General features: G+C 33.9%; 2 protein-coding genes across 2 annotated transcripts; one reads left to right on the top strand and one right to left on the bottom strand.

Moving 5' to 3' along the window:
• Nucleotides 1-676: 676 nt before the first annotated feature.
• DFA_11548 (uncharacterized protein) lies at nucleotides 677-3,444 on the bottom strand (the record flags this gene model as incomplete). The annotated part of the gene is made up of 8 exons (XM_004350444.1): nucleotides 677-737; nucleotides 888-1,168; nucleotides 1,272-1,306; nucleotides 1,400-1,778; nucleotides 1,863-2,350; nucleotides 2,452-2,929; nucleotides 3,106-3,317; nucleotides 3,408-3,444. 8 exons carry the CDS (start codon nucleotides 3,442-3,444, stop codon nucleotides 677-679), a joined length of 1,971 nt encoding a protein of 656 aa, XP_004350495.1.
• Nucleotides 3,445-3,560: 116 nt separating this feature from the next.
• DFA_11547 (uncharacterized protein) lies at nucleotides 3,561-13,189 on the top strand (the record flags this gene model as incomplete). The annotated part of the gene is made up of 17 exons (XM_004350443.1): nucleotides 3,561-3,631; nucleotides 4,351-4,464; nucleotides 4,602-5,508; nucleotides 5,589-5,816; nucleotides 5,932-6,168; nucleotides 6,243-6,679; nucleotides 6,748-6,786; nucleotides 7,356-8,083; nucleotides 8,153-9,039; nucleotides 9,107-9,434; nucleotides 9,505-9,583; nucleotides 9,663-10,054; nucleotides 10,117-10,259; nucleotides 10,347-11,442; nucleotides 11,701-12,240; nucleotides 12,345-12,760; nucleotides 12,836-13,189. The coding sequence occupies 17 exons, from the start codon at nucleotides 3,561-3,563 to the stop codon at nucleotides 13,187-13,189; spliced, it is 6,996 nt and encodes a 2,331-aa protein (XP_004350494.1).
• Between the last annotated feature and the right edge of the window lie 345 nt (nucleotides 13,190-13,534).

The following is a 13,534-nucleotide window of genomic DNA, read 5'->3' as shown; positions in this document are numbered from 1 at the left end:
AAATATAAAAGTTTGGATAAAATAAAAGATAAGATTGTGTTGGATAAAAAGGTAGGGTAGGTTGGTGGACAAATCATTCAAAAGATGGAGAGAACATTCGGAACATTCAAAGGAATTGGGTGATGCCAAAAATAAATATCTTATTTCGCGACATTCGCCAATAGCTCCGAAAACCTACTTTGAGAAATTCATACTTTAAATGTGGTGCGCCGACTCTCTCATTTGTGTTTTATTAATATCTTTGGATTTTTTTTTGGATGATGAATAAATTACACTATTTTATTCATAGTTGTTGACATGTGTACTACAGAACATCATAGTAGGTCTACTTAGATGTAAAATACTTGTGGTTTGAGAGTTGATGCATTTCCTCGTCTACCTCCATACGATAACTTGATGGTAGGTGGTTTGACAATTGTTTTAATGAAACCCATATTATGCCAAAGAAATTTAAAAAGGTGTCTATTCAAAGATTTTTATTAGTTTAACTAATAACTCTTTGAGGATTGTTAAATAATTATCTTACATTGATGGTAGATAGAAAAAGGAGAAAAAATGAAATGGATTTTGAAAGAATGATTTATTTATAAGAGAGGGGAGATATGGATCGAACGAACTCGAAATCCCGAGACAATTCATGTTATTTCCGAAGTGTCCTTGGATGATTCCAAAGTTTTCAGAGAGTTTGCTCGTTTCGGATATTTTCTTTGATTTCGAAACAAGATGGGCCATCTTTCCTATATTCAATCAATGATTGATAACTTTTTAATCATTTTTTATTTAATGTTTAGGGATCAGATTTGAATTTTTTGGGGTCATTTTCTTCAAATGTCTTCTTTCGTTTGTTTGGATTTCTTCTTTGGGGGGTGACTTGGTTCAATGCGTACATCTTGATTACTTCTTCTTGTTCAAAGTAAATGGGTTTGATCTCACTTTTTAAGCCTATAAGTTTTGTTCTTCCATTTGTATTTTCCAACTTTATGTCAGGTGATACAGTGTCAAGGGCATAGAATATGCCTGCCGTGTTGGCCAAACACATTCGAGATTTTTCAATTTCAATCGCTCCTTGACTATCAAACTTTAATTCTCTGTATGAATTGTATCCACCAATCATGTCAAGAACCATTTTACCCAATGGGTTGGTCGTCTTTGTTGTTTCCAAGCAATACTAGATGAATGAATAGAGAATAAGAAAACATGTTAAAAAAAGAAAAAGTCCAAATTTATATATATATATATAACATAACAACATATTGACAATAAGTACTTACAATGCTTCCAGCATGATGAACAGAGAATTCATTACCTATTTTTTTTTTTTTTTTTTTTGTTTTTATAATTATTAATGGTTGATTAGTAAAGATGAAAAGGTAGAGAAATGGCATGTATTTATACTTACGATTTGAATCACCAAGACAAAGGATGGAGCCATCGGCAGAGACCATGATCTTTTCATGTGTTTTTCTTATTTTGTTTGAAAGGGGTTCCGAGTCGTCTTGGGAAACGGCTTCTATATCATCTTCTTTGATATTTTTCTCTATATTCTTATCCCTTTTGATATCTTTTAAAACATCAGCAGAAACAAGAATATCATTCTCGTTTTTGTTGACGATCGCTTGCCCATCATCATCATCATCGCCATCACCAGCCATTTTAGCCAATTTATTCGATGGTTCACCTACCTCCATTGCTCTTTTTGTACCAGAAAAGGGTTTATTCCAATGATCAATGACTGCAACTCCATGTGTTTTTCCAATAAGACTTGGGAATGATACTTGCTAAAAAAAAAAAAAAAAAAAAAAAAAAAAATATGGTCAATTTAAAACGTGAGTCAAAGCCAAAAAGAAGAAGAGGACACTTACATCAGTACTGACATAGAAGAGTTTGTTGTAGTGGCGAGCTACAACCAACCAAGGATCCAAACCAAAGTCATTGAAGCTACAAATACGAACTTTGTTGCAAGTGGGTGATGGTGGTGGTGGTTGGGATTGTACAATTGGCTTTGATGGTTCCATTTCAACATCTTGTTTGGTTAGAGTTGGCTTTGATGTTGATGCCAATTTTGTTTTTGTTTCCTCTTGGTTGTTCTTTTCTTCAGCTTCCTTATCTTTTTCTTTCTGGTTGGTTTCTTCATTTGGACAAAAATCCATTGCATCTTTATCAAATGTTACTTTTGGGCCACCAATTTTAAAAGATTTTTGTGGTTCTATTTGCTCTATTCCATAGTTTTTGGCATAACATTGATCAAGGATTGCATAATTATCAGCATTTTGTTGATGTGTTGGTTGGGTTTTAAGGAAATTCCAAGATAGATTGTCATAGTTTCTACATGGGCTTTTAGGTCTACCAACTTTTATAAAAAAAAAACAGGTAAATATGTAAAAGATTAGTAAATGGTCACATGAGAATAAGTATTTCTATTTTATATTTCGACTTTATATTTCTACATACTGAAAGAAAACACTTTGAATGCACCCAATTGGACTGGTCCACTTTCTTTGTCATTTTTTTTTACCATACAGTGATCAATGGTAGCTTTATGTACCAGTTTCGAGTTCAAAATAGTAGATATTATTTTAGATCCTCCTTTTGGGTCCTTTAACAACTCGTCCTTTGATAGTTTGGAGTACTCGTCTTTACAGGCATCGGAAAACTCTTTCTCGCAGGCTAGAGTCGAGGCATCTTGGGTGGTGACTGGTTCAAACGATGGGCATTGGTCAAAGTTGGATGCGGCAGGTCTCGCCTTGGTTTCCTTGAGAATTTTAATCATCAAATTAATATCCTCCTTTGTCTTTAGATTATTGCAAAATGCATGCTGCGATGGATTAGTTCTTGCTTGTAAAAATGTTCTGCCTTTGAGACCTGGCATCCTCATTGAATGAGAGATATGGTACCCTTCATTGTATTTTTGGTCTTGAACAAAAAGCATCTTTTAAAAAAATAAATAAATATAAAGAAAGATTAGTTTGGTTTGGTCAGTTGCAATTACGGATATCTATGCCTATGTATGTATGTATGTATGTATGTATGTATGTATGTATGTATGTATGTATGTATGTATGTATGTATGTATGTATGTATGTATGTATGTTCTGTTGTACCTACTTTAATATGTCCTTCTTTAAAATCACCCTTATTAAAAGGGTTGAGATAGCCCTTTGAAAGTTCATGGAACCATTCAGCAGTAATAAAGTGTTTTTTATCTGTTTGGCAGTCTTCATCTTCGATGAATCTATTTTCATTCTCTAAATCAATCTTATCAAGATGAAGGTTCATTAATTTGGTGAAATGATCATCTTTGGTTTGAATTGGTGATTCTGTTTTAAATAAAAGTTGAGATTAGAAATGGGAAAAATGGTTAAGATGATTGACAATAAATATATTAATTATTAATGTATTATACATACCCATGGAAGAGTCCCAGTACAAACCATTGCCATACATGTTTTCGGAGCTCTCCCCACATGGATCAGAGAGGTGGATCCACCAGTCAATGTTTTTTCCATTCAAGTTGACACATGAGGCTATTGGGACTCGATCAGCATCGGGTGGTTCACAAAATGAAGCCAGCACATATATCACTACTTTGGTTGTATCGTACTACTTTGGTTGTTCGTATTTTCATTGTTTTGTTTGTTGTTTATAATTGAATTAAAAGCACCATGATGATGAACAGTATTTATAGTGAGTTGAGGTAACACTTTTTCTGATCGCCAACCGACCAATCTTTTTGACACAATCCAAACCAATCCAAGTCAGAGATGGCTTGTCGTTGGGATCTATATTTGGATTTAGGAATAAAGAATCTTGATATCTATCTATCTATCTATATATCTATATATCTTGTGATTACACAAAAATATATTTTTCAACCCAATGCCGAATACCGATAGTTGCATCCCAACCCAAATCACATGTGTACGTTTTAATAATCAATCTACAGATAGATAGATTATTTACTTGCACTATTTGTAAATAGTCTGTCATGATGAAGAAGAAAGGAATGTTTGGTTTAATATCTATCTTTAATGAACATCTGATTGATGATGTTCATCCATGATCTATCGATATGTGTCTGAAGAACACACACAATCTGTTTGTTATAATCACTTACCACAATGAAAGTAAATAGATGACGATTAATCGTAAAAGAGATGATGGTTGTGCTAGCGTAGATCAATCATATACTTGCGAACTAGAGAGATTAATATTCTTATTTTGGTAAAACTTTTGTGCAGATTTGCACAAAAATTAAATAAAATTGAATAAAAACAGATAAAAATCTGATTTTGTGTAATTTTCCCCATTACGCAAAAATAACTAAGATGTGTGTATTCTTTTTCCAACAAGCACTCTTTTCTATTCCTATCAGCAATACAGTAAAGTCTCGACTCTCTTTATCATTCAAATATTGAGGGAAATTAAACAACAACAACAACAATGTATCAGAAGAGAATTGAAAGTGTAAGTTGCATCGCATAAAGAAAGACAGACTAAAAGAGTTGGAGAGACAATAATGAATGAATGAATGGTTCATGATGACTGATACTCTATATATTTATTTACATACACTACGATATGTAGATTGCCAAACATCTAAGTAGCGGTGGTGACCAAAAGGAGGTTATTCATATTAGAGATGGTGTTCAGGTTGATGCAGCCATTCCACAGCAGCAGCAGGTCGATGTCAATGCTTTAAAGTTGCTCATTGATCGTCCAGAGTTGACCGAGTTCAAGGACAAGGTTCGTCGTGCAATTGCAACGTCTGATGTGTTTAAAGCATCGGTTGCAGGTATGCCAAGTGACGAGTACAAGCAATTGGTCTATGAACAACTCAAGTATGTTGGTGCCAATCTCATCCGATTCACCTACCCAAGAGACCACGTTGATCTCATGTCTGCAGGCATTGAAATATTGTCCACTTACAACAATAACATCTGCACCAAGTTGGGAGTACACTACAGTCTTTGGGGTGGCACCATTCTATTGTTGGGTACTAAACGTCACGAAAAGTATATTGAACCAAGTGACAAACTCAGTATTGTCGGGTCATTCTCAATGACTGAAATGGGCCATGGCTCCAATGTACGTGGACTCGAGACTACTGCCACATTTGATCGTGCCACCAAAGAGTTTGTCGTACACAGCCCATCTCCATCAGCCTACAAGGTATGGATTGGAGGTACTGCTCTACACGCCCACTATACAACCGTCTTTGCTCGACTTGTTATCGATTCCAAGGATTACGGTGTACACGCATTTGTCGTACCCATTCGTGATGCTACCTCGAACAAGGTACTACCAGGTATCACAATACACGATTGTGGTCCAAAGTTGGGTCTCAATGGTATTGACAATGGTCAACTACGTTTTGATAAGGTCCGTATCCCTCTGGACAACCTTTTAAATCGTTTCTCAAATGTTGCCGAAGATGGTGCATACACTTCTCAATTTGACAGTCCAGTCAAAAACTTTGCTGCCACTATGGCTCCATTCATTGCTGGTCGTGTAAGTAGTAATATAATAATAATTGAATATAATATAGTAGTAGTAGAACATATTTCTAATAATACTTTTAATTGGTATAGTTATACATTGTAAAATCAAGTACTGGACCAGCTAGAACTTCATTGACTGCAGCTATTAGATATGGTTTCTACAGAAAGCAATTTGGTCCAACACAAACTGAAGAATATCCATTGATGACATTGGCATCACACCAAAGAAGACTATTGGTTCCATTGGCTCGTTCAATGACATTGGATCTATACACTCAACAATTGGAAAAACTTTTACAATCAAAGAGAGTTCCTGCTGTATGTTAAACATAGAATCACACACACACACACACACATCGCATCACATCGATATCAATTTGTGTATGGGTATTAATATTTATTTATTTATTTATTTATTTTTGAATATATTTAGTCAGCACATGCTCATGCAGCAGGTTTAAAGGCAATTTATTCATGGCATTGTGTTGCTACACTTCAAGTTTGTAGAGAGTCTTGTGGTGGTCAAGGTTACCGTTCAGAAAACAAGATTGCTGAATTCAAGAATGACTGTGACGTGAACTGTACCTACGAAGGTGACAATACCGTTTTAATGCAACAAGTTGCAAAGTATATTTTAGCCATCTCTAAAGATACACAAGCTGATAAACCAGTATGTAATTTTCAAAGTGTGATTAATTAATATTATTATTCTCTGTGTCACCTGACTAATTTCTTTTTGTATAGATTCATATTGATGGTAATCCCAAACAAGTATTATATGACTTTTCCAATTTATTGGCATTATTCAAGACTAGAGAAAACATCAAGGTAAAGGAATTAAGAGAATTGATTCAACCCGCTGCAAAGGGAGCCAAAGAGGAATATATTGCTTTTTCCAATGCCATTCCATGGGCTCTCAAGGCAGCCTTTGCCTACATGGACCGTATCTTCCTCGAGAATGCTATTGCTCGTATCGCCACAGATGCAAAGGTCACTCCAATGGTTCAACTCATCCTTCTCGACACATTGGCCAGAATTGAAGAGGACCTCGGTTGGTTCTTGGGTCATGGATTGATCTCACCATCCGTTGCCAATTCCATTCCATTCCTTGTTGTTGATCTTTGTAAACAAATTACTCCACATGCTCTATCAATCGTTAAAGCTTATGATATTCCATCAAAGTATGTATAATACTAATAAGATTCAACGTCCAATTCAAATATAAATACTTATTTTTATTTCTTTCTAGATGTCTACCAAATGAATCATTAACTGAAGGAATGAAGATGTAAATCAAATCAAATCAAATCAATTTAATTAAATTAATGAATCTATCCATTATTTCAATCAATAAAAAATGTATCACCAACACATGACTTAGATGTTTATAAAGTTAAAAGATCTTACACTTTTTGATTGTGTAGATAGATTTGGATCAACCAATTTAAATTTTATCGGATCTCAAGTGTGCACTTTTAGCATTGGGGAGGAGATATTGAGAGGTAGGGGCATCATCCCGCACTCTCTCTGCAGTTTGTGGGGGTTTGCAAAAGAAGAACAAACGAAGACAAAGAGAGTTAAAAAAAGAATAAAATAATGTATGAAAAATATTATTACAAATTCACTCTGGGGATGAATTAATTAATAAGGTTTAGTTATTTCATCTTTAAATTAATTCATAACATATATTTTAACAAAAGAATAGAATATATAGAATCAGAATAGAATAGAAAAGAGTAAAGATACTTCCTTTACAAGTATCGATCGACCCTGTAATAGAAAGAAAGAGAGAGAGAGAGAGAAAGAATAGAATAATAATAATAATAATATAGATAATAATAATATAATAGATAATAGTATAGACGATGGTGATGAAGATGGTGATAGTTCAATTGATAGTTTTACATCAATGGAAGATGGGGAATATGGAGATTGGTTTAGAGATGAAATAGCAGCACAAAGAATCAGAGAGAGAGATATAGACATGTATGACTTTGGAGATGATGAAGAGCAATTCGAGACTGAACTATATCGTGTATATGAACACATTAGACAAGGTCAAGTTCAAGGTCAAGTTCAAGGTCAAGGTCGACGACCTGTGTTGGCAAGACCAGCTCAGGTCGAAGGAAACTTGGATCAAATCATTGAAGATGAAGATGAAGAAGATGAAGAGGAGGAGGAAGAAGACGACGATCAAGATCTTGTAGACGATATAGATGGGGAAATGCCAGTAGACTATGGTGACTTTGACTTTAATATCGATCGAGTACTTGGATACATAAACAATCAAAACGTGTACAACATACGAGACGCACTTAGCCAATTCATCCGAGCAGCTGGTGCAAATGGATCGCTTCTGTTTGGCAATGCATTGACTGCACCCGATGTGCTCAAAGACAAGATGGACAGTCTTCCTCTCTACGGTTCACAAGAATTCTCATTTGATCCATACTATGACATCATCAACCAAACCATCTCGAGCAAAGATCAACTCGATCAAGTCGCACTGAAATTTCTTCAACTTGACGAACCAATCCTTTCAAAATTGGGTAAAGATAAATATAAATTCCCTTATTGTCAGCATGGTAAGTCAAACAAACAAATTATCATTAGATCTAATTAATTAACAAACATTCTTTTTTAAATAAATTTAGAATGGACTGAGAAAACATGGTTCTTTAGATGTAAAGATTGCGAGATTACACAAACTTCTTGTATTTGTTTGGACTGTTTCAAGAATGGGAATCATATTCATGAAGGCCATTCGTTTATGCCCGAGCAAAGTAATCAGGGTGGTTGTTGTGACTGTGGCAATTCAGATAGTTGGAAACCAGAAGGGTTCTGCTCATCACATTTTCTACCCGAGAAACCAATCCATCCAAGTGATCTGATCGATCCAGAATTAAAGAAAAAGTTTCATTTGTTTTTAAGAGTGGTTCTCAGTGTGTTGGTTGATATTATCAACAAGGATAGATCATCGTCTTCGACTACGACGATAAGTCCGTTCTCAAGTCTACGTAACAGCGATTATCCACGCATTACATTTATCGTCACATGGTTGGAGGATTTGGCAAGCAACTCGTATCCAGTCAGTCATATTCTAACCGAAGAGTTTGCTCAAAGAGAGTTGGATCAGACCACATTCTCTTTACACGAGCCAACTCCTCTTCCATATATATCACCTCCTCCTACTGAGGACAATAACAACAACAATCAAAAAGATAGTGATCAAGTTTACTTGGCACACAAGAGTCAAATATCACCACTCATATCAGTTTTATCAGCCATTGAAAAGAGTGAACATATCCTTCAGGCAACAAAGACACTACTCGTAACGATGATGGGCAACAAATTATTCAAAGTTGTCTTTTGTAACGAGTTTCTATCATACTATGAAAGATTTGCACTCTCGCCAAGCAGTAATATGAGAATCATCGTCTCTTCAATCTCTTGTCAAATGTTTGAAATCCCAAGTATCGTTCAATCCTTTTCAACTGGTTATTCAACTCATAATTTAATTTTGAAAATTATTGATGTTTTTGTAAGAGAAAAAAAGAAAAGAGAAAAAGAAAGAGAAAGAAAGAGATTTACTTACTGATTTTTTTTAGGCAAAATTAATTGAACATGGATCAACATATGATTTTGATTTACCAACAAATAGAGAGGAATATGAACAATATTTGGTATCACAGGATTTCTATTATATATCTGGTTACTTTAAATATGAAAAGATATCGAAATTTGTATATGAAAATGAGATTGTATTCTCCAAGATATTTTCTCTTTGTAGAGGAATTCAAGGGATCACTCCAATCAAAAGACAACTCACAGAAGCTCTTCCTTATGAACTACCAGTCATTTCAAATCTCATTGGTTTAGAAAATCAAAATATTAATTGTTTTAATAATTTCCTTCAATCAATTCATAAATTAAAATGTACGAGATAAAAAACAAAAAAAAAGAACCAAAGCAAATACAAATATTAACTTTTCATTTCCATCCACAGACCCAAGCTCAAAGTTTTTAAAATTATTAATATCAAATATACCTTCAAATGAAGAAATTATTTTTCCACCATTTGAAAAGTAAGAGAAAAGATTTCAAATATATGTATATGTATAAAAGTTTAAAAACTAATCCTTTATATTTTAATATTTAATTTAGTATAAATCAATATAAATATCCAGTATCTGATATTTTTAATGGAGTAACATCAATTTCGATACATCAACCATTTGCAAGATTATTTGGAAACTATTGTTTAAATGCTTTACATTTTTCACCCGATTATTCTTTAGAGGCAGTAAAGGCATTATTACCATTGGACAAGTTACTCTATATTTTCAACTCGATTCTCAGTATCAACGTTTTAATGTTTCAAAACAATGCTTGTCTATGGGAAAAGAATCTCAATGTTAATGAATTCAAATCATACTATACTTGGTCGTTCATGGTGATTGACATTTTCACCATGCAATACATTTCCATTATTCTAGGTCCAAACTATTTTTTAAATCTTTTAATCAATTCTTTTACTTCAAATTTTAAATCAATTGGTAAGTCAAAAAAAGAAAAAGAAAAAAGCATATATTCATTTGTATTAACCAATTTATTATAGAGACAAACAAAACAGTGATACCAGATTTATTTAAATTGATTATTCAAATTTTACAAAACAGATCATCTCCAATATTTGGTCTACCAGAGGCAAGATATCATCTTGTTCAAGCTGTTATCAGTAATTACAAATCTCATTCTGCTGTAAATATTTTAAATACCAAACATTTGGTTAATATTTATCATCCTTAATTAACAAAATTTGATTAATATATTGATATATATTTATAGTTGATGAATTATAGAAGAGAATTTACAAATTTGGATTCTTTAGAAGATTTAATAGAGGAAATTACAGAACAAGGAACAGAAAATAAGAAATTACTTTTAAAGGAAAAGAATTGGGAAAGATATGATCATTACTATCCCTATCATTTCTGTGAAAGAGATGCATTTGCAGATTTGTCACTCAACCATTATCACGAACATTTAAAGAAAAAGAAAGATCCTTTAGAGGACACTTATCCTCTTCCACCAGTTCTCGAACCACTGCATCCAAACTTGGCAGCTGTTAATGACATTTTTGATGAGCCACTGCTCTACAACATTATGTTTTTGTATTTGCTAAAGTTTGTTCGACCTACCTCGATGCTCACCGATTCATTCCAAATGTTAACTTTTCTAGACAATCCTTGTTTTTCATCGGACCAAAAACAAATGGAGAATCTTACAAACCATATTTTATATCTATTGGTTTTAGGTATTCGTACCTTTATTGATACAATCATTCCAAATTTGAATCAAAATGATTTAGATTCTTTAAAATCAAAAATTCATATTCTTATCAATAATAATCAAAATAATCATAATAATAATCAAAATAATAATAGTACTATTGATAATAAGATGATATTATTAATATTTAAGAGATATAATGTAATTGGAGAGAATGGTGAAAAGACACAAATTTGTATATTGGATCTTGTACTCAATCTATTTGAGATTATGCAGAATACTGGTAAGTATGCTGAAAAGAAGAGTCTCATTTCCAAGTTGCTCACAATGCTTGGTGACTTTGACAAGAATCTTTTGGACCACTTTCACACCAAAGTCAACATGGACGACTTTGTAAAGGCACAGGGTGAACGAGAGTTTGAAGCTAAAAAGAAGGAGGCAATGCTCAGACAAAAGGCAATTAGAGAAAAGATGATGCAACAACAGATACAATTTTTACAACAAAATGGTGGTGACGATGATGAGATGTCGGAAGACTCGTCGTCGGCTAGTGCAGCAACCGGAAACGGAAGTAGTACGGCAATATCTGATGATATGGTGTGCGTATCATGTAAAGAGACAACACGCAATGGACAAAAACCAGTGGCACTTGGTATGGTCGAAGGGTCTAGTGTGAAATTGGCATGCTATCGATCGTCACTGATGAAGTTGGCCAAGGAGAATGGAGAGTCTCGGCACACAAAGTCTATTCACGACATGTACCAATCGTGGGGCAACTCGTGTATTGTCAATAACCTCGACTCGGTCGCCAGCATGACGGTCATGATGCAGTTGATTCGATCGGGTACCAGCATGAACGTCAGATGCTGCAATCACTATGTCCACAAGGAATGCATGGAAAACTATGTAGAGGGTCGTCTCTTTGACGGGTTTTATTGTCCCCTTTGCAACAGAACATGTAATATCCTGCTTGCAGTCGATTCAGTCGGGCAATTGGCCACCTCTGAAGAGCTTATCATGTCATTATTCGAGGCAGACACTACATTTAGACACTTTCCAGAGTCACTCAATTCAATCAACTTTCGGTACGTTTGGAAGTTCCCATTGTGCAACATTGAGAATTTGGAAATCTCTTCGCGACTCAACCGCCACTATGCACAAGAACCATACTATATCTACAGCGAGTCGGATTTCAAGAACCAACTACGCACACTTCGACTTTTGTATTATAATATCATGTCGGTTCCTGTGCCTACCGAACCACCAACCACTGCGCATGTCGATCTGCTCATGTCGGACAAGTATTCAGCAGAGAATGATCCATTTACCTTGGCTTCCTTTTCCCACTTTTTCAATCGATCTATGGATGTCAATGTTTTCATTGAAAAGGCTTACGAAAGATTGGTATTTCTTATCTTTTCCACAACTGCAGAACGTTATTTTACTGCAAGTAAGTAAAAACCAAATATTAATATTATTTTATCTATTTATTTATTTTTTTCGATCCATTAACTTAATATCTATCTTTTTTTTTTTTTTTTCATTTAATTTTAGATTTATTAAATACTATAGATTATGAAGATTTATTATCACAACAATTTGAAACATTAAAAGTTCATTTGACAGTACCAGAGGCTGTCAAAGAAACATCTTCTGGATTTGTATTGGGATTCATCAAAAAAGTAAACAAGAGAATTCAGCCATTTATCAGAAAGGCCTATTTACTATTACATTGCATCAAATCAATGGCACAACCACTTGGCAATGAAAACGACTTTACCCAACAACAATTTGAAAATCAATCCTTTTTACTTGGAGCACTTGGACTTCGTGATCCCCTCGAGTGTGTTCTCAATCCTAAATTTAACGAATTAGGCAAATTGTATAGTTTAAGCAAGGCAAACACAAACTTTTTATCTTATATTCCGCTAAAGACACCTTCATTTATTGATTTACCATCAATGTATATTGTAAGCAAAACTATATAAATAGATAGATATAGATAGATAGATTATTAATAATTCTCTCTTTTATTTCCTTTTTAGGACTTTTTAATGGATTTTTTAATGGTACCATGCGAAAAAGGATCATGTGATAAATTACCAAAAGGAGTTTGTTTGGTATGTGCAAAGGTTATTTGTTTGGATGATTGTTGTTCAGAGGAATTACTCAAACATACTCATAATTGTGGCAATGGGTTGATTATCACTCTTGGTATCATCAACCCAACAGTCAACGTCTACAGCCACGGAGGATCAGTTGCAACGAGTAATGTCTACTTTGACAAACACGGTGAACCATCTACCAAAACCAAACCAAACCTTAAATTGAATCCTACAGCACTTCGAGAATTATATATTAATTGGATCAAAGGAGTCTATTTGGAAAGATCATTTTAAAACAAATCCAAATAAAATTAATAATAATTAATTATCCTCTCTCTCTACTCTTTTCAGTTAGTTGAGAATGAATCCAATCCAATCAATCCAATATCAAATCAATAGATTTCCCAACTGTTCAAAATATTAATCAGGATTGATCGAGTTGATGGTTTGTGTGGAGTGAGTGTGTGTTTGAATAAATAAATTCATCGGTTATGGAATTATTTCAACACCATGTTTAGAAGGTTTGAATTTAAATGGTAATAATTATATTATGACAATTCACTTCGTATTTACATGTAACCTTTTTATACATCAATCCATCATCATCATCAATACATACTTACTACTCACTCTTAATTC

This window comes from Cavenderia fasciculata, assembly GCF_000203815.1.
Source record: "Cavenderia fasciculata unplaced genomic scaffold Scf_EUAJFUG02HR96I-5, whole genome shotgun sequence".
In the NCBI taxonomy this organism is placed as follows: domain Eukaryota; phylum Evosea; class Eumycetozoa; order Acytosteliales; family Cavenderiaceae; genus Cavenderia; species Cavenderia fasciculata.
Note: the sequence above shows the minus strand (reverse complement) of the source record. Positions and strands in the feature narration are given on the sequence as shown.